This window comes from Rhyacophila brunnea, unplaced genomic scaffold (genome assembly GCF_057557595.1).
Source record: "Rhyacophila brunnea isolate RB1 unplaced genomic scaffold, BYU_Rbru_1.0 scaffold_102, whole genome shotgun sequence".
NCBI lineage: Eukaryota > Metazoa > Arthropoda > Insecta > Trichoptera > Rhyacophilidae > Rhyacophila > Rhyacophila brunnea.
In genome coordinates, this window is record NW_028232755.1 from 264,947 (window position 1) to 287,993 (window position 23,047).

General features: G+C 25.3%; 1 protein-coding gene across 1 annotated transcript; it reads left to right on the plus strand.

The window, feature by feature from the left end:
* Nucleotides 1-20,166: 20,166 nt before the first annotated feature.
* Nucleotides 20,167-21,831, plus strand: LOC147078781 (uncharacterized). Its single transcript, XM_085956624.1, has 2 exons — nucleotides 20,167-21,223; nucleotides 21,317-21,831. Exons 1-2 carry the CDS (start codon nucleotides 20,167-20,169, stop codon nucleotides 21,829-21,831), a joined length of 1,572 nt encoding a protein of 523 aa, XP_085812750.1.
* Nucleotides 21,832-23,047: the final 1,216 nt, after the last annotated feature.

Here is a 23,047-nt window from a genome sequence, read left to right on the forward strand (position 1 = left end):
ACTTTCAAAAGTGCTTTATTTTTTTGCTTTTTAAAGCTTATAAATTTAAAATCAACCTTATTTCTGACAAATAACATATTTCTATTGAAACAAATAACGGAAAATTAATAATCGTTAATTATCATCTAGAAACCAGCTTTACATGTAACTAAGTATTAACTGTTATCAAAAATAAAGAATAAATGCTTCTAAGAGTTGAAATATTCATCATTAAAAACTTACTAACGATATAAGATACCCTTTTAGCAAAATATATTATTGGTTCTCATAATCTTTTGTTCACTAAATAATTTTGATTGGAGGCTATGTGGCTTAATGGAATTCCCATGGTATTTTATATCTTTTTTATAGTTGTTATTTTTTTTAAAAACATATATTTTAATTCTAAACGAATTAAATCTATATTTAATACACGTTTTGACAAAATTTTGAAAAATTGGGAAAATATTCAAAACTTTTTATAGCTTAGTGTTTCTTGGTCAAATACTAAGTTACTAGAAATATCCAAGTAAAAATAAGTACACAGCGATAAATTCTTTTTATTTTAAACAATCAATTAAATAATTTATAGATAAACAGCAAATAAATTCTGTTATATTAAAGCAAAAATTACTTAAATTTACCTATTCTGTTTCTGAATACCATATTACCCTTTGAATTCTCGAAATTTTTGCAAATAAAATAATTTAACTTATTCTAAAAAATTCAGTAAAAATTGCTTTGAATCAACAGATAGGTCTTTTGGCAATATTTATTGGCTCTTTAGTCGATCAAAAGTCACCGTAAAAGAGTTTTTAAAAATAGCATAATTGTACAGTAATTTAAAAAAAATAACCACATAAATAAATAATATTTTGAAGGGATACCATAACAAAAAATGCCCCTAAATAGTGTAAAATCACGGAATAATAAATCAGAAAAAGTGTTATGTGCAAAAATATACAGTAATTATATCCTTATATGACTGTTTCATGATTTAGCTGCAAAAAAGATTATTATAAATTATAAATTTATAACAGATGAAATGGTTCCCTATAAAAGCTGCAAACTCAAGTATCAAGTATTATAGGCTAAAAATACATTATATAATGAGCAGAAATCGATACTTTCTCTTTTTTTTGTAATAATGGGAAAATTACTATTTATAGATAGATCAACATAAATTCCAATGAAAACACATTAATGATTAAAAAATAATGTATTTTAATTTCTGATAAAATGAAATTTTTATATGTTTGGCATCATCACCATTTAATTTTTATATTGGATTTATAACATCATGATTTTCCTAGGCCTCTTAAATTCACACTATATATTAGCTTTTTATCTAACATTTCATTCACTATTAATAAAGTATTTATACTGCGGTTTTTGTGCATGTAATTTCTAACGAACATTATAATCTTTGCAAAATAAAAGTATCCGTTAATAAACACATCTTTTTAAATATAGAAGAATTTTTTTAAAAGGTTTTGTGGGGTCAAAAATATCATAGACAATACATAAATGGCATACAATTATAATTATAGTCTAACTTTTAATGAAAGATAAATTTATAAAATATATTTTCTATATATGAGCGATGTATTTTTATAATTCCAATATGTTTTTGTGCATTATTTATTTATTTTATACATTAAAAATTGGTTTATTCCTGATAGAATTGATTCCGCAAATTTCATAGCATTTATATTTTCAGAAAAATAAAGGCCTTTTTATCCTTGCATCCCTTTTAATTACGCTTTTATTTAAATATGATTGATTTTTACTGTCCAGTTTAACATCATATGTGTTCTACACATATCTCAAGGCGATTTTGTGATAAAAATTTTTTTTGCCAGAGACCATTTTATTTTATATAAATGCAAAAAAAACCAAAATTATGCATTTAACTGCTTAATTCTGCTGTAATCGATAATTACGTCTAGGAACGCAATCTAAAATATCATCGATTCGACGTGGCTTTAAAAATAATAAAAATCTGTTGTGATTCAAGAACACTTCTTTTTTTTTTGTCTTTTTTACTTGACAATATTAAATAAGAAGAACTTCATAGTATATGATTGTAGTAATTTTAAATATTTTTTTAAATAATTTAAATATATGTATTTCTATCAGATTCCAATGCAAAATTCGGCTTAATCTTAGAAAAAAAATTGTAATCAAATAGAAAAAAGACAACAAAAAATTAAAGGTCTTTAAGCCCTGTACTTTTGGTTTTGTATTCGAAAATACATGTTAGATTTAGAATTAATATCATTTTGGCTTTGCTTTGTTTCCTAATAGTGTTCATTTAGTCACTATTAAAGAAAGAAAAATATTTCAAAATTACAAAGACTTTTCCATATATTATTATGCTTTTTTTTTCAAATTCCTTTCTTCTCAAATCTGATTAGATCATATTTTTTTTTGATTTCTAGAATTCTAGACTTATGAATACTGAAATACGAAAAGTAACTAAATAAAAAACATAAAAAACATAAAAAAGCACAATGTGTAATATATTTTTGATTTTTGGTTTTTGGTTTTGCTTTTTTGATATGTGAAGAAGTAACGAACATTGCGGTAAGAACCCCCAAAAGAAACAGATTGTAAAATTTATAAAATCTTATAATTCAAATTATTTCATCGCTTTTCGTTTTTAAAATAACTAAAAATATTTAGCGTTTTATTTAGGTGGGAATGCTATTTTTAATATAATTATTCTCTTATTACAAAATTAATAAATTGGAATCATCATCTGTAAAAATATTATTCAGAATTGATATATCTAAGAACGAAATTGAATTTTTTGCATCATTTTTTATTGTTGTAGCAGAGTATTTTAAGCATTTTTATTGCACATTTTTTTGATACTTGTATTTGTTCTTTATCAAAATGGTTATTCTATATTTTTTTGAAAATACATGAAGGGAAAATGTATAAGTTTACTCGAGGGTACAATTAAATTTATATTTTCTAAGTAAACAGCTATATTACAAATTTTATTATCACGCAAGTCATTCAATTTCTTATTAAAAAGATAAATTATATAGCATGTGTTTTATAATTGAGAAGATTAAGTCATAATTATCATCAATAAAAATTTTCGTATTTATATAATCTAAAAATCTACAATTAATTTAAAATTCATTTCCGATTTAGGCATATTATGTTAAAAGACTTAATTTCTGAAAAGATCATGAATATATTTGACATATTAATTATAAAAGAAATACTATATTTATTTTATAAAGTATATAACCCCATAAACAAATATGAAAAACTGGGACATGTTTAAACTACTTTTTATAGCAGTTCTTCTGGGGTTAAATTTATATAGTCTTATTGGGAGCTATACAAAAGTGAATCCTAAAGAAAGTGGTTCGACGATAAATAGTACAATTGTTAGCACAAAAATGCGTAACATTATACGTGACTCTAATATTTTCGGTAATATAAAACAAATAGAAACAACAGGAATACGTTATTTGGCCAATGAAGATAGCCAGGATTCCGACGCTATCATGAAAAACAAAACTGAGAACAAAGTAGAAAATATTGATTTCATATCTATTTGTCAAAATTCATATGACAGAAATCCGTATGTCGGAGTTTATGATGAAAAAACCAGAGAAAAGATACGGAAAAGTGCCTTTTCGCTTTCCGAGGATTCAAATTATGAATATATAGAACGCAAAGAAATGATTATGGGTTTTATAGATGATATAAAATCCTATACACAATACACATTCGAAAATTTTACTTTAATGAAGAACATCAATGCAAATAAGGATTTTAAAATTCCCTTATATATTGATAATGAGCAGAGGCGATCATCTTATAAAACCCTTGGAGAAATATTAGAGCTTCAAAAAAACATAAAAAAAAATATTCTGATGGCAAATGGCAGTATATTAGAAAACTTAAAAGAATTTTTAGTAGGTGTAGAAATTTTCAAAACAATAAATATTTGTTTAAACAGCTATTTAGAAGAAGATGAAGATTGTAAAAGGAAAGAATATCATCAATTGATTAAAAATTGCATTGAATATTCGCAAATACTTGTTTTACAGGCCAAAAACTACGATTTTTCTGCAAATACTATTTTAGATTATAATGAAAATATAAATATAGACCCAATACAATTAAAATCAGTGGGTGATTTGATGAATTTTACCCCTAAGAGAATTATTATGCTATTATATAACCAATGCCAACATCTCAGCGAGGTTGAAAATTTTTACAAATTTTCTATCAAAGTAGAGCTGTTTTGGAATAGCTCTAAAGAAAACGAGAGAGATATACAGAATTTCGATATAGAATTTGTGGAAATCAACGAATACATTTTTTTTATTCGTAAAATTTGCGATCACGTTTTAGAATGGGGCAAAGACTTTCATAATATTCATAGATATAGTCGAAATCATAATTATCTTCTCTCATTTTTAGATCATATGTACAGACGAAAAGATTTAAATTTGTTAGAAGCTAGTTTAAAAGTGCATGAAATTTCAAACTTTTATTCGAATCTAGAACCGATCAAAGATGACACATATAAAAATAAGTTAACTTATACAGCACTGAATTTTTCAACGATGCTAAAGCATGAAATTTTTTTTGTTCAAAAGGAAAAATCTTATTATCAAATAGCTCTCATACTCAAATATTTGGTAAATAAACATCGTAATACATATCGATTGAGACTTCACGGATCCCAGGTTGCAAATTTGAATAAATTTTATAAAGAATTTGAGTCTGTATACGTTCATGATACATTTAATACATGGAAAAAAGACATTAAAATTTTAAAGAAAACCCTCGTTAAAGGAAATTTGACAAATTATGACTCCTGTGATATTGGTGGGATCATATTTAAAGGAAATGTAAATTTTTATACGGGTTATAATAGATACATTGATCATTTAAAAGAAGTAATACCAGAAAGAAAAATATTATATGATCGCATTGATGAGGAGAATCCAGTTTTGAATGGGATTGTATCGTGTCTTTAATTTATAAAATAAAACAAAAATTTTATTTGAAACACGATATATATGAAAAAATATTACATTTTTCTATTTAATAAAAGAACTTTCACCTAAAATAAATACGTCTTTTTTATAATATGCTAAATTTTTATAACTAATTTATGCGTAAAAAGACTATATGTGTCGTTAAAATTAAGGATGTAAGATATTTTAAAATCTAAATTTGTGATTTTATATAGCCGATTCAGATCAGTATGTTTTAAATGCTTCATTCCAATTATTTAAAATATGCATGGGCGTTTTTCGTTTTACTAATCAGAATTTATAGGAAATTAAACACTTAATATGTATTTTATATATTTTTTTAACCACTTTATCGCGTAAATTATAAAACTTCTTATTTAAAACGAGCTGAAATGGGATGTGAAAAAATTTAATGGATAAAATATTGGATTTCTGATCTTTTTCTAGGATAAAATCATACATATGTCGGTATATTTTTTTATTTTTTTGTCAGTTTATCTCGGCATTATCTTTATAAGTAACCATATATATTTTTATTCGTCACAAGTTCTGTTTTTGGTTTGAATTCTTAGGTTATCTTTATTTGGGACTTTTTTACAGATCATATGTAAAGCTGTTTATTTGTGAAAACAACTTTATATTGTTTCTCTCTTTTTTTATTTATTATATTCTTTTTCCATGTTGATTAATTCTGTATTATCGCTTATATATCACGATATTTTTTTGGATCTGGTTATTTTTTAGTTCCTTGTAATTTATATTATGTAGAATATAACTTTGTATTGGGATTCATCGATAAAATTTCAATAAAGTGTAAAGTATAAATTATTTATTATTTTATTTTTCTTAAATTAGTAAGTTTTGTGGGGGTTTTGAAATAGAAACTATTAATCTATTGTGTATTTTTATAAGTTCGGTATATTTAATTTTCCTGTTCTAAAAATTTGTGTTTCTAGCATTTCTTTAAATATACTTATTAAAAAAGTATTAGGTATGCATTACTGAATTGAAACAAGCTGAAAACATAATTTTCACCGTAAAAATCCAAAAATATGCTAAATAGTAAATATATTTATTGATATTTATCAAATTTTAAACACAATATGTAAGATAAATTCTCTCTGAAGAAATTTTAACCTGTATTTTCAGTTTTTAATTTTTTTATATAGATTTTATATCTTTAGATGTCTATATTTTTTCATGCATAAAAATATATTTTGATTATGACACACACATAATAGATTTAAATTATCTAACTTAATATTCCTCTTTATCTGCAATTATCTATTATAAAATAGTATTTTTAAGTTCCTATGAATTGAATGTTATATCTGAATGTATTATTTTAATTATTAAAACATTAAATATGGTATTCTTCTCAATTTTTTAATAATTTTAGGGTTAAACACAGCGACTGTTTTTCCCAGTGATCTATATTGTTATTAATCTATTTTATTATTGAAAATGTTATATAATGGCCTCATTTCTTTTGTGATGATTTTAGTATGTAGTTAATTTTTTATTTTTGTGAGTAATTATTATAATTGTAAATAATTATTCCTACGTTTTTCAGAATAATCTATAATCCATAATATTTGTTTGAAGTGCAGTATATCAAGAAAATTTTATCAGTTTTTAACCCGTTTCAAACTCTTTAGCTGATTAAGAAAAGCATTTTTTTCTGTTTATATAACATTCTTTCTAAAAATATAACTATTCGTTTTTAAACACATACATCCAATATTTAAATACGGAGCTTTTCTATTATTTTTGATTTATCACCGATAATTAATTTATTAGAATGTTCTTTCAAAAAAAATTAATACTTATTATTATCTGCATAAAATAGTGAATTCTTATTTTATTTCTAGCGTTTGATGCCATTTATTTATATATTTCTGATGAAATTGGGATTTTACACAAAGCGCCTTTAAATTGAACCCATAAAAATCCATTTTAACTAGTTCAAATGTTAAAAAAATGATTTATTAGTCTTTACAAATAGATATACTTTTTTAATATAACTTTCCTGTGTTTTCCAATTTTTAGCTCATTAGGAAACTCTTCTATGTCACAATAAATGGTTTGTGTATCCAGAATACTAAATTTTACCCCGTAAAATCATTTCCTTCGTGGTTTTTTTACTTGTCGATATAGAGAAATTTTGGTTCCACAAAATTTTAACTATCGAATTCATTGTTAATATCTTTCTTCAACAATAACTTGAAAATTTCCCGGGTGTGATCATTATTCTTTTGGCTATTTATTATAAATAATATAATATTTTTCAACTCTAGGTTGTATAGGGCATTTTATTACATTTTTATATAAGCATATATATTCTTAAAAAATGTTTTTTTTATATGCATTGCAGTTGTATCTTTAAAAGTTTATATATTTCACTGATTTATCGATACGAGGGGTATTTTTCATACACACAATATAAAAATACATTTTGATATAAAATTATCATTGGTTTTATTTCTAAATACTTATAATAATAATAAAATATTCTCAAATATTTTTGTTTGGAGTAATTATAATTTTTTATGTCTAACTTGATAATGAACTAAATCGTTATATATGATATTATAATTCAGAAATTAACCGATCAAATTCTAAACTGAATCAGGAGAATGCAAGCTTAATCTAAATAATATCCACACAACAAGCTTGTTTACACCCTATACCAGAATCACATGATAATTTATATAGAGAAGCAAAGAAAATGTGCTAATGCTTTCATCCATCTTTTTAAATTTTATATAAGTTCTTCTATTTATATCCAAAAATTTACAATATTTATTTTTTATTTACGCGTAAAAAAAAATTTTATATATTAAGTGATATTTTGGCAAGATTCAACTTTAATTTTGCATATATTTAGCAATATTAAATTTTATATTTCTATGATTTTTGGTTATATTTATTCGAAAAATATCAAGTAACCCACGTATTTTTTTCGTGAAAAAACAAGAATGTTATAAATGAGTAGAAATGTATTTTTACTAATTTATATACATATGTAATTGACACATTTTTTAATAAAAATAAAAAAAACCACCCAAAAGAATCGATAATATAAAAGCCAAATAAGTGGATGAATTTCATACTAAGACACATAATTTCGTTTATTCCAACTGAAAATATTTTTTTATGTAGGTTTGAACTTTTGCAATTAATTTTTTTAATTTAGTTTAAAAAATTATTATGACTGATAAGGCGAATATAATTTATAATTGTCGTTACAAAAGTTCAAAATCATAGCTATGATCCATGTAAATTATTGCCAGTTGAAAAATTAATCAATAGTTCTTTGTGCATACTTTTTTTTATAGATTTAAAGTATCGAAGTGATGTATATTAAACGAATTGTTCTATACCCATCATTCAAATACACAAACTTACTGATATTAAAAGAACATCAAAAAATATAAATTTGTATATTAAGAATTTCCTGATACAGTTCGGAAAAAATTAGCCATTTTTTCATTAGTTTAGATATTCGTTTTTTGATTTTTTAAAATGCTTTTTATGGATTTAGATACGTTTATTTCATTAATTTTTTTTGTAAAACCTTTATATTTCAAATTTTTTCTCTTAAATTATACAGAATACCTTTTATGTAAAATTTCACTTATAAGTGGGGGTCCTATGCTTGTAATAGCTTTATATCATATAAATATTCATCTATGCTAAAATCAGTGAAATATTTGTTAAAATATTTTTTATCTATGGGTTGAGTAGCTTTTTATCAATTCCATCTATTGAGACATAGTCAGCCCATTGGGATTATTTCACAACTCCTTGATACATCTTTTGACACCTTCTCTTTATCTATCTTCATCAACTGCATTTCTTCTCTCAAATAAGATGAGTTCAAGTGTCTTGGTGAAATATTTAAATTTAATCATATTTTAGACCTTAGACCTAAGTTTTGTAATTTTAAAACCGAATGTAAAGTCTGTAAATACGATTTTATAATGTTGGAATGTGTTTTAGTTGATTCTATTATATAAATCTAAAAAACCTAGGTCTGTGTATTAAACACTAGCCTTTTTAATAGAATATTTTTGTAGTGTTTAGGTACGCTTTAATCTTAAAAAAAAAATATTTTTTCCTCAATTAAAAACAAGAAAATAGTAGAAGAACTCTAATGCCTATTAAAGTATATAAATAGCGCAAAGAAATATTTATTAATAAATTTGAAAGTTTATATTAAGGCCATTAATTAAATTCTAATCGAATTTACTTTATTTATTTATGTTTTACTTCTATTACTTTTTAGGAAGTTCGCTTTATACTAATAAGAACTATTGCTTAACTGATGCTTCTCTCTGTGGAACACCCTCAGCACTCATTTACACCCGTAATCACCGTGAATTTTTCCCTTTCTTATAGGAGGCAGTCATTATGTGGAGGGAATGAGATTCTGTCTACTGTTCATCACTAAGAGTTACAAGCTACAACCACACTTACCTATATCCTTGCTAAACGGTGTGGGACCTTTTTTCATTCAGGAGGCACAGTTCAACGGCTTACACAGCAACCTATTATTTCTCATGGCTTGTCAATGCTTTATGGTTTATCTTTATTGTTCACTGGCCGCCCCCTTGGGTATTTTTCTTTAGAGTAAATTCGTTTCGGAAATTAATCAGATAAAATTGTAGTTCTAAATTTAGAAAAAAATATTTCGAATATGAAGAAGCTCAAGAATACACAACGGAGTTTATTTATTCAAAAATTTATAGCTGTAGATCGGTAGGTCTAGAATATTAATCTAGAGACAATAAGAATTTTAATTATATTTTTAGATAAATGGTAAAAATAAAATTTTAATTATAAATAAGCAAGATATTGGATAGCTTTATAAAAATATGGGGGTTTTTAAATAATATAGAGAATTTATCTTTGCTGTATAACAACCTTTTCTGTGAATTATATTTACAAAATATTGCTATACAAGAATATGAATAGTTTTATCATTGAAATTTTTTCCAAATAAATAAATAGTGAAAAATTGAATTATATTTTCATCATTGGGGTCAAAGAATTGGTTTTTATAACAATTTTTCACGTTAGTTAGTAAAATTATTTTCAGAATAATGTTCTATTTTTTATTTTTCAAGTTATAATTAATATGTCATTAGGGCAGATTTATTATCATACTTTATTAAAAAAATTGAAATGTATTTTTGGGGTTGTGGTTTATAAAAAAATTTTATGTTTTATTTTAGGCATTTAAATTAAATATAATAGATGGTCAAATAATATTTGAAATTCTATATATGATAAATTTTTGCCAAAAATTTATAAGTTTTCTTTGCAAATTTTAAAATTACTGAGTATAAAGCCTTATTTACATATTTTATTTGGTTATTTCAATTTTAAAATCTAAATTTGTTGTGTATAGTTAAGATAATAGCAAACATGATATGACTACAGTGTATATAAAGGGGTTTCCTCACCTTTCTCTTGCTTTGTAAATATAAAGACAAATATTTTGCGCATAAAATGTTTATTCAGAAATTTTACTTAAATACAATATAAAATTACAAAAGTTGACCTTTAATTATCATAGATATCAATATACAATGATTTTTTTTATTTGTTCGTGAATAAATTTTCATTGCAATTATATACTATTTATACCTCGAAAGTGTTATGATATTATAAAATTTTGAATTACACTATATATAAAAGAAAATGAAAATTTTTTCAACAAGAAAATATAAATGTTTCGGCTGTTTGATCAAAAATTCGGTTAAATAAAAGCTATTATCTCGGGAAAATATTCGAGTTTTATATAGTTTAAATAAGAAATTAGGATTTAAGACTAAAAAATATAAAAGATAACTTTAAATGATTTTTTAAAAAAGATTATTCAAGCAAACAAATTCGCTACTTAAAAAAAGAGTATGTCTAAAACCACAACCTATAAAATTATTTATGATAAATCCACTTTTTTTTTAGCTTCAAAAAATTCGAGACGTTAATTCTTATAAAATTTTATGTATTTATTTAAGGGCAAATTTTTATTTTAACTTTTCATGTTTGCTTGCGCAAAACTTTGGATTGCACTATATTACATATTTGCTGTATACTCTTTTCAAGTACATCATCCTTAAATCCCCAATAATTCATTTTCTATGCTCAAGTTTTTTCTCATTACTATTATTTTTGTATATCCTTTAGCTTCCGTTAGATCCTTAAATACAAATAATAGTATTTGTGGCAAAACCACCCTATGTTATGACATATGCAACTTTGTTAATTTATAGAAATTATATACAATCATTTATAATAATACTAGAGATGGTGTGGTCAAGAAATACCATAAGTCGTATATTAAAGTGTTAGAAATTCCAGCGGAAGTATACTATAAACAATAGAATTAGGAAAACACTTGAATTAGTAAGTCTTGACATAAGAAGATGCATTGATGAATATTTTAAAGATGGTAGCGCATATGGAAGTTCTAAGCAAGTATGTTTTAGAGAGCGATCCAAGTTTTGCTTGAGCAAATTTAAATTGCAAATATCGAATCAACTAATGAATAATTAAGCACTATAGTATACATCTTAGTACATAAAAATCAGACAGGTAAATTCACAGAAATTAAATGCAATATGTTAAAGATTGAACTGTATATTTATCCTACCAACAAATTTTGGATAAAATATGCATGTGTTTGATTCTTGAATCAAAATATCATTTTGTTTCTGTTATTATAAATTCTCAATTTTAATTGGTTCAAATAAGGAAGTTTGAAATAATCTTATGATTAAGTATCAAGTTAAATATTTAATCCTCCCAAGACAGGGGGATAAATGAGATCGTTTAAACTTGCAATCGATGGACCTTCTGGAGTAGGAAAGAGCACTACAGCATGTAAACTTGCAGAAAAGTTAGGATTTAGTCGTGTTGATTCCGGAACACTTTATCGGGCAATAACATTTATTCTCTTAGATACAATATCAAAGAAAGAGAAAAGTAGCCAAGATGAAAGTTTTATAACCGATGAAACTATATTAGAAAATAAAGATTTTATAAATTCTATTGATATAACAGCAGGTGAGGATATCATCGAATATAGATTTACAGATTCTGAAAATAACATACAGAAAAATTCAGTCGATAAAAAAAGATTGAAAAATACATTGATAGACAAAAATGTGTCTTTAGTAGCTAAACATGGATTTATCAGAAATATGGTTCTGAAAATACAGAGAAAAATTATCGATAACCTAAAGAATGGAATAATAATCGATGGAAGAGATATTGGAACTGTTGTTATGCCAGATGCGAATCTTAAAATCTTTCTAACAGCATCTGAAGATGTTAGAGCAAAGAGAAGATACGATGAATTGATAGAAAGGGATGGACAAGGCGAAAATAATAACGATTCGTATGATAATATTTTAAAGGAAATCGTTAAAAGAGACCATCAAGATATGAACAGAAAAGTAGCACCGCTAAAAAAAGCAGATGATGCGATAATAGTTAATAATGATAAGATGACCCTTGACGAACAAGTCGATTATATATATGATCTTGTTATGACTATCTCACAAAATAAGAAACAGGAAAGCTCGTCTAAAAAATAAAACATCAACTTTACGAAACCTTATTTTTTTATATAAAATTACCAATTTTTTGTGTTTCTAGTAAATTTTGAAATTTCAATTGGATTAAAACTTGAAAAAATATGGTATTTTTACACATAACGATAAACTGAAAAGCATCTAAATTCTTTGATTATAAATATATCAATTTTTTCGTGCATATAATCATTTAATTGAATGTGATTTAAAAGTTAAAGGCTTAAAAAATATGAAATTTTTGTTTCTTCATGAACTGTAAGACAATTTGTTGCTTTAGTTCAAAAATTTGTAATTTTTCTGTGTGGTTTATGATAAATCATACAATTTAACTGGCTTGAGGCTTTGAAGATAGGAAATTAACTTATGGAGTTTAAAATGTTTTTTTAACGCGTATCCTGGCGCTTCACTCCCACTTTAATTTATGGTATTTATTGTTTAGAGTTTAAAAATATGTGTTTTTGTGCAACTTACATATTAAAAAGGATTATTATTTCACACGTTGGTATATTTTATAATTACCAGCCAAAATCATATATATTTTGAGGACTATATAAAGTTATTTATTTGTACTTCTTTTAAAAGAATGAGTATGTATAAATTGTAAAATCATTTAGAAATTGCACTTCCACATCTTATTTTGTATTATATTTGTGATTCAAACATAAAAAATATAACTTGGAAGCATAACTCCGCAAAATATCATAAATTATCTTATGTACTTTTTATAGAGCAAAAAAACTTTGGCTATGCAACATAATAAGCTTATATATTCCGCTTTTTTTTCACAAAAAAATAATCTTGGAATGTTTTTTTGTGATGGAACAGGGTTACTTATTGCAAACAAATAACAATTCTCTATTTATGGCTATTTTTAGTCATTTAGGTCTACCTGGTGGTGGTTAAAAGGACAGGAAAACAATTCCCCTTTGAGGGTTTATCAAGAATAATGCTCTGGAGATATGCATCTATCATACCATATGAACTGGATTTCAATATATTTATTTTTTTTATTTAATTTGTAATCGTAAGCCCGATTATAGTGACAGTGTAAAATCAGAGGATATTCTAGTGATATTTATACAATCACGAGAGGTTTTTCTGCATGTATATACCAGATATGTCCATGAGCTATAGAGCAAAATATAAATTTTAAAAGTGTTGTTTTCGATTGATTTCAAATTATAATAGCTAAAATAATCGGTGATAATACGATTAAATCATTATAGGCGTTAATTTTTCTCAGCATTGAAAAACAAATTATATTTATTAGCAAACATAGGACTTTTTGTAACAAATTGGAAACATAAAAAATTTATATTAAACGTAATTTTTTTTCAATTATACTGCAAATTTTTTACAAAAGAACAATTTTCCTAATTTAAAATACTCATATTAAATAAGATCCCCTGTTTTTATTATTATAATATGATCAATATTTTCTTGTATTTTTTCTAGATTATACTAATCTTTAAAAAAAAAATCATTTTAAAAAATCAAACTCTTGATCAATATAAAATAAAAAATTTACATAAATAACAGGCGGTGCCGATTTGGCTTGGACCATACAAATTAAAAAACTGTTATGTGTAAATTCCATCGGATTGGTGGTATGACGAAATTTAAAAGATAAAATTTAAGAATGAACAACATCATGGCATACAAAATACGAATTTATTTTTTTGCCTTCGTTGTCAATGCATTGAGAGAGAATTTGGCTAAAAATTCTTTTTTATATTCTTACATTTAATATGGGTTCTAATATTGCTAGAAAATTAAAATTTTATTTCGTATCGGTATATTATAACACATAATTCATTTTTTATTATATTTAAGCTAGAACCGAGATTTTGTTACCTTTTAAGTTATTTTTTTATATGAGTTAGTGAATTAAAATATATTTTTTAATGACTTTCGGTGTTGTATTGAGTATTTTTCTAGGCGACACTTTATAATGTGACAGTGGGTTACACACTTACCCGCCCGCAAAATTTGAATCCATTGAAGTAAAAAATACCTACAAAGTAGCAGTTTTTGACTTTAAAATAGAATAATCATCAAAAGATGACAATTATAAGATAGGATTAAAATGTCTGTCTAGTTCGTCGAAATGTACCATTATAAGTCGAAATTAGCACATATTCATTATGGATCATATAGACAATAGCAGCCTATAGTGGTAGAATACTCCTTTAGAGATTTGACTAGATTGGTATTTTCGTAAATATTGATTTTTGCTTTTTAAAATAAGTCTAATCCACGCTGTGTATGGGCGTAAGAGTTCATTGAGGGAAAGGCTGAATAAAACCAAAGATTACAATAATAATATCGAGTCACCGAAAAAAATAAAAGAATTATACTTTAAAAAATATTTACCATATCTTCTTAGCTCTGTGCACCCTTGTGATTTGTGTAAAGCGAAAAAATGACAACCTACAGGTCTTACTATATCTGGAACTCAGATGTTACACACCTATCACGCTTTATGCCTTCAATCACGGGAAGAGCTTTCTCAAAGATAAAATTGAAAACATACAAAATAAAAAATGATATTTTCTTTATGCCATATTTAATTATATCTCTTCCATTTTTCAAATTGAATCCAACTATACCGATCATAATCAACATTTTTCCACATAAATTTATCTGGAAATTCAATACGCCCATCATAATGATTTTTTTTACATAATTTATCGGGATTGAGCATTAACCTAAGATAATCACCAAGATTTCTATTAAAATCATAAACATTATTCACGGAGTATCCATTTTGCATAAAAAATTCTATATGCGAATTCCTTTCTGATTTTACAAACATGCTATTATAAGCCTCATAAGACAATCCATAAAACGGGACATTTCTATGCAATATTTTTTTATGTATATAATCCTTATGTTGTGTCTTTAAAGGCTCAATATCTTTAAATTCATTTTCCAGCTCGGTTTCCATATTTTCACTGTATTTTTCAACTGTAGCCCATAAATACGCTTTTTTCTTTTCATCTTTGGCTACTTTCATAAAAAACTTATTCTTGCGAAGTATTTCTTTTATACTGTCCATTAGTTTGTTAGGAAGCTTTGGATTGATTTTTAGTGGATAATTTATCGATATGTAATCTTTTATTTCGTATTTGTTTTTGTAGCCATCACATAAACTTTCTTTTATTATTTCTAGATTGGGTTTTGATTGATTTTTTTTTTGTCTCATTGTATTTATGCTTTACAAAAATTTAAATTTTTAGCTAATGTGATTGATGATATGCATTAATTTTTGGAATGGGTTTAATAGCTATATTTTGCAAACATATAAAATTTAAATAGATTGCATGGATTATTTATATTAAGGTTAGAATAATTCAATAAATATTTCTATGATTTTAAAAAAAGAAATATTTTTTTTAATTTTTTTTATGGCTATTATAAATAAAATAACTATGCAACTATATTGACCGTCTGTTTTTTTGTGAAATGAAAGGATAAATTTTATAGATATATGTAAAAGAAGTATTATTTAATAATTCCGAAGATAAAAAATGCTATATTTTTGTTTGTATAAAAATAGTCATATATTCATAGTAAGCTGATATATACATAATATTCAAAAATTGTAGAGCGAAGAAATATCTTGAATTCAACAAATTTCACAAATACAAATATTTCTTATTTTTCTAGACGTATGGTTTGTTAATTTTTATATATTAATGGAAAAATATATACATAATTTGGATGTTTTGATCGCTTTTTAAAAAAAATAACTTTAAATGCTTAACTTTTATTTATTATTATTCATGTCAATTATTTTGCTTAATATTTTTTAATTTTTAGTTAATATTAATGAATAAACTCTGATTATTGTATGTGTATATTGATTTTTACCTTAGTATATGGAAAAAATGTGATAATTATCCTTAAAATTTCACTAAAAAAAAATTTACAGTGATTTCGCGGTTATTTGAAGCAATCAATGGTATTTTTTTCAATATCTCTTTTGAGAGAAGAACGTTGGCTATTTTACACAAATGATATAACTGTAAATCGTTCTTTTGTTTGATACTATGTCCATAGAGTCGCTAGCATATTTTATTAATAGACGTGGATTATTATTAGCGATCAGATTGCGATCATAGAAAGAAGTTATAGTATTTTAGTAATATATTAATGTAGGATAGATAGAAAATTTTGCTATCAAGTTATATTCAACTTTTAGAATAATACTTTAATAACAAAAAGAAACTGAAAATGTTTAGTGGATAGTTAAAATATATATTTATGTGTGAAAGTATCATATATTTTATATATAATGAAGCATTTTTAATCATCTATGATAAGAATTTAATATTATGTTCGTTATAATTTCAAAAATATGTTTATCTTTTTAACTTTTTTCGGTTAAATTCAGTATTTCTTAGAAGAAGAGAAATAAGTACAAATATAGCAATCTTTATCATTTTATTTTCAATATTAAAATATAAATTTTATGGATTTTATACAATATATTTCTCTAATTGTAACTATAATATAAAATAATTTTTATTTATGGGCTATATTTATATTTAAAGGGATCATTCTAGTAATATAGGAACCTTTTTAAAACAATTTATCTGTCTTTCTTACTTAAACTTAGATATAAGGTACAAAAATACAGCAAGAAATTATTTATTATTGTAAGAAATATTCTCCGTTTTATTCTTAATTATTGAAGTGTACCTTTAAATCGAATTATATAAAGGACATAATCATATTATATACACTTGGAAAACACCAGATTTATCAATATGTAGTGATTTTTATGTTTACAACAAATAAAAAAAAATGCCATTAATCAAAATAATAAAATCCATAAAATTCATTTTTAGATCAATACCCCTTTTATTATATTATTTAAAACCAATAAAAATATCTTTTAACCGATTAATTTTTCTCATAATGTTTTTATTGGTATTATATCATGGATTTGTATAATGGAAATGGTTTATATCTATCTATATTTCAAATAAAAAAAATATTTCGTTTATCAATTAGATTTTTTATTTACTTCTAATGTATTTTAGAAAAAAAATCGGTCAAGATATAATCCAAAAATGTGTACAAAAATTTATGCATTCAAGGTTACAATTTTTTTTGCCTTTTATTGCATAAATATATCATATTTAGATTTTAGAATTGCTATTTTTTCGGCTTCATTTTTTTTTAATAAAAAACATATTAAATGAATTTTTCGTAAGAGATGAAGAACATAGAGACAGAAAAGTGCTTGTATTAGACATATAGAAACCACTGAAGTTATTTGATAGGAATAAATTTGAAGTTTTATTTAAGAGACAAGAAAATATCGTTCATCATAAACTATACAATCTCCAAAAAAATATATAAGGGAAGAAAATACTAAAAAAAACGCATCAAATGCTTTATTATAGACAAAAAACCCTTATCCAGACTATCATCATGATTAAAATCAAATCAAATAGAAAATATGAGAACTAGACGAACAAGGATCGATATTTTTTCAAATAATAAATAAACGACGATAATTGTTCAAAAAAAAATGAAAAATAATGATCAAAAAACAGCGACTAAAAATCTAGGATTAAAAAGGCACAAAAATAAATGACGTAGAAATGCTAGAAATATAACATCTGTAGAAAAGCACGCATAATTTCTTAAATATAACTTATGGAGATACTCTAATAAAAAAATCAACTCTCTGATTTTATGAAATTATAATCGATTGTGATATAGAGGACATTAGATTACATTCGCGACTTATTTTTTGGCGCTTTCTGGTTTTACAAACATAAAAAAATTTACCACACATTTGGTATACAATATACTGCAGTTCTTGAAATAAAAAAAGGTGCTAAACTTAGTTCATTTGTATTTTTTGGCATGTTTAAAATGGTAATAAAAGTGCTGATATTAGTTATAATAGGTTTATAAATCTAATTATGTTGGCTTTAATTTTATTCATTTAGGTGTGATAGAAAGTATGAAGACGCTCTTTTTTCTATGATATATTTATTAGATTATATTTATCACTAAATTAACATACATATGATCTGAAATTTTTTAAAAAATTGATGATAGCACTTATTATCCCTTTAGAATATATTAAATACATTTATTTGATTAAGATCTCTTAAAGAATCTGGAGTGAGCGCAATTTTTAAATTCGAAGAATGTTGTTTTTATTTGTTTCTCATACGCTGTAAAGGTTAATAAAAGTTTATTATCAATTAAAGTTTTGTTTTTTTTTCAAATAATATTGCATATCATGACTTTCTACTTTTCTATACAAGCCATATTTCATTTAGTTTTTTTATACGAAAATACGAATGCTAAGTTATTAAATGTAATCACTCTAAAATAATTAACCGTGATAAAAACGTATTTTTATTTTAATATGCGAAATAATGGTTTATCACAGTATTCGGCTCAAATAATTATGTTTATAGTCAGGGAACCTTTTTATATACTATGTATTTTTTGAGCATTGTGCCATAAAAAACGATTTCTATATATTATTATATTTATTCATCAGTGAATATTATTTTTGGTTACTTAAAGTTATAAAAAAAAGGTTTTTATTGCTATAAAGTACATACTTGTTAACTAATTATTTCCGAAACTTCATTTTTATGATTTTCCTCAAAGCATCGTCTTCTTTACAGAATATTATATCAAGGTTTATTCTCAATATAATTGTTTGTGCTTTCATTGAAATTCCTTGCGCCTTAATAATAATTTGGGCAATATTAATTAATTTCGTTTGTTCATTCGAGAAATTTCTATACCTCTTAACACAGACTTGGCCTATTAAAATAAATTGAATTTAAAGTAATATTCAATTTATTACCCAATAATTCTGATTTATAGGTAATAAAAGCCCAACATAATAATATTATTAGGCTCACTTACAGGTTATTGCTTTTAAAATTAGAAATATCGAGTTTCTAAATTTATCCAAAAGAAAACTCGCTCTCAGTACTGTGCTTTATCAAATTAAAAGTATCAGTGTTCATTTTATATTATATATTTATTCACAAAGAAAACTCCTTCACATATCCATGCTTTATAAAATTAGAAATATTTGGTTTCTACATTTATGTTTTTATTCTCAAAGAAAATTCGTTCAAAGTCCTATGCTCTATAAAATTAGAAATATTTGAGTTTCTAAATTTATGTTTTTATTCACAAAGAAAACTCGCTCAAAGTCCTATGCTTTATAAAATTAGAAATATTTGGTTTCTAAATTTATGTTTTTATTCTCAAAGAAAACTCGCTCAAAGTCCTATGCTTTATAAAATTTAAAGTATCAGAATTCATTTTTTTATACCTTTATGTCAGATAATTTAGAATATTTTAAGAAATTTCAGAGTTTCTATCTTACAACTCTAGTTCAAAGAAATGAATGATTTTTTTTAGATATTAGAGTTTTTGAAGTTGCTGATTTATGTCCATGGAATATCAGATTCCTTTTAAATATATATCATGCAATACGTGATTTTTTAGTTTACTGATGTTTTAAACCATCCAGCTATTTTTATAAATTAAATTTATCCCATCAAAGGAAAATGGCCGAAATTAAAGAAGATGAATACTACATTCAACGATCCAAACAGATTAAAGAACAATTAGCAGCGAATGAGACATGTTATCCGCATAAATACGTGGTAAAGAATACCATATCGGAGATAATATCCAAATATTCCGATGTTAAACAGGAAAATAAATCGACAGATATAGTTGCTTCTGCAGGTAGATTAATTACAATGAGAAAGTTTGGGAAACTTAATTTTTACAAACTTTTCGATAATGGAAATTATATACAGGTTGTTGTTCAAAATTTTGCACAAGAAGAGGCAGAAATCGAGAATCTCAGTATAAATAATTTTATTACCTTTGGTCCTTCCAAATTTTCTAAAGCCATTGATTATTTTAAAAGAGGTGATGTTATTGGATTTTCTGGCCATCCTGGAAGAACAAAGAACAATGAGTTATCTGTTTTTGCAACCTCACTCACACTTTTAGCGCCCTGTTTGAGAACATTACCGTCTGAACATTTTGGATTGAAAGATCCTGATATGATTTATAGAATGAGATACCTTGATCTTCTAACAAACACAGAGTCTCTGAATAGGTTTTATACAAGAAGCAAAATCATAAATTATATAAGGAGATACCTTGATAATCTCGAGTTCCTTGAGGTAGAAACACCAATGATGAATTTGATTCCTGGGGGTGCAGCAGCAAAACCTTTTATAACACACCATAATGAACTTAATCTTGATCTTTTTATGAGAATCTCACCCGAACTTTCTCTAAAACAGCTCGTGGTTGGTGGATTAAATCGAGTTTATGAGCTTGGAAAGGTTTTCAGAAATGAAGGAATTGATTTAACCCACAACCCAGAATTTACAATATGTGAGTTTTATATGGCCTATGCTGATTACAACGATTTAATTGAAATGACTGAAGAAATGATCAATGGAATGGTCAAAGAAATATTCAAAAAGGAAGTTATTAGTCATTGGCCTATGAAAAGAGAGCAGCGTCCGGATCCAGTTGAACTAAACTTCTCAAGACCTTTTAAAAGAATTGATATTATTTCCGAACTTAATTTAAGAATGAGTGAGATAATGAAAACCTGGGAATTAAACGAAGGGGAAAAGTACCTAACTAAAGATTTTATTTCTAGTTTTAAGCTATATGGTGGCAATCTAGATGAAATGCTTGATTTTTTCCTATTCTTTATTAAGAAAGAAAACATTAAACTTCATGAACCATATACCTTGCCCAGGGTCCTTGATAAGTTGATAGGCGAATTCATCGAACCACAATGTATTAACCCTACTTTCGTAATGAACCATCCTTTAGTTATGTCCCCACTCGCCAAAAAGAACAGAGATGATCCTTTATTAACCGAAAGATTCGAACTTTTTATAAATGGAAAAGAAATTTGCAACGCTTATACGGAATTAAACGATCCTTTTGATCAGAAAGAAAGATTCGAAGAGCAGGTTAGGGATGCGGAAAAGGGTGATGATGAGGCAATGAAAATGGATAAAGGCTTTGTTACAGCCCTCGAGTATGGACTTCCACCAACAGGGGGATGGGGAATCGGAATCGATAGGTTAGTTATGTTTTTATCAGACGCTGCTAATATTAAAGACGTTCTTTTATTTCCAGCGATGAAACCTGAGGTTGAAAAAGTCACTGAAACTACGGAAGGATCTTAAATAAAAAAATTAAAATGGAAATATTCATAGCTTAGTGCAACATAGCAAAAAACCATTGCTAATTCTTTTTTTATATCTTTAAATTTGCAGTGTTCAATCTTTTTATGTTTGATATCGACATAGATCATTCCGAAGTTGTTGATAAATATAAAGTAAACTTTATTAAAAATCACAATTTGATCGTTATATTATGGATATGAGTGCAACCCATTCTAGGATTGTTGCTAAATTCACAGTATTCTATATTTAATTTATAAATTTGATGGCTGTATTATGAATATGGGTGCAACCCATTCTAGGATTGTTGCTAAATTCACAGTATTCTATATTAAATTTCTAAATTTGATGGTTATATTATGAATATGGGGCAACTCATTCATTGATTGTTGATCAACCACCTATAAGCTATATGAATTCCAATTTTTAATTATGTTGTGATTAAAGAAAACCAAGACCAGTTTTTGAAATAATTCATCAGCACTGTGACGATGATCAAGCGATTGGATATTATCAATCAATTTGATATACAGGCAATACAAAATATACGCAACACAGCTCTTAAATGCAAAATATACAATTTTTACTGTATGATATCTATAATAAACCATCAGGCGCCCACCGGGAAATTTTTCTCGTCAAACAGTTGGTCATAGATTAAAATTCGGGATTTTTGACAAATAAAATAGTATATATCTTCCATATTCAAAATAAAAACCCTGGATTTTATCACGAACACATGGTTCCATTCTATTGATCAGTAAGCTAAGTATAGTTGAGTAACTCAATTATTTAACCCAGTGTCTCAAATTATAAAGATCGAAAGTTATATACTGCGCAAAGAAAAATATATAGAAATATAAGACATTAATTTTGTTTGGTTTCGAAAGTTACAACAAACCCTACGTTTTAACCTTCCCACAAAATAGTCATCTACTTTTCACATACACATTATGTCTTCGCCGACTCAACCCTACACAATTTAAATCGCAAATCTGAAAAATAAAATTCAAAAATACCTTAGTTGATAAGGATTTCACTTATGCTACGATAAAAAAACGAGTGGTTTCAAGTTAAAATGTTCTGGTTTTTGTGACAAATAATTCACCCTATATTTTTGGGACCATAACATTATGTATATTTTCATATAAAACTTGGTGAAGAAGGTTAACGGTTTTTTTTAAACACATCAATTGAGTCACCCCTGCATGGAAACATC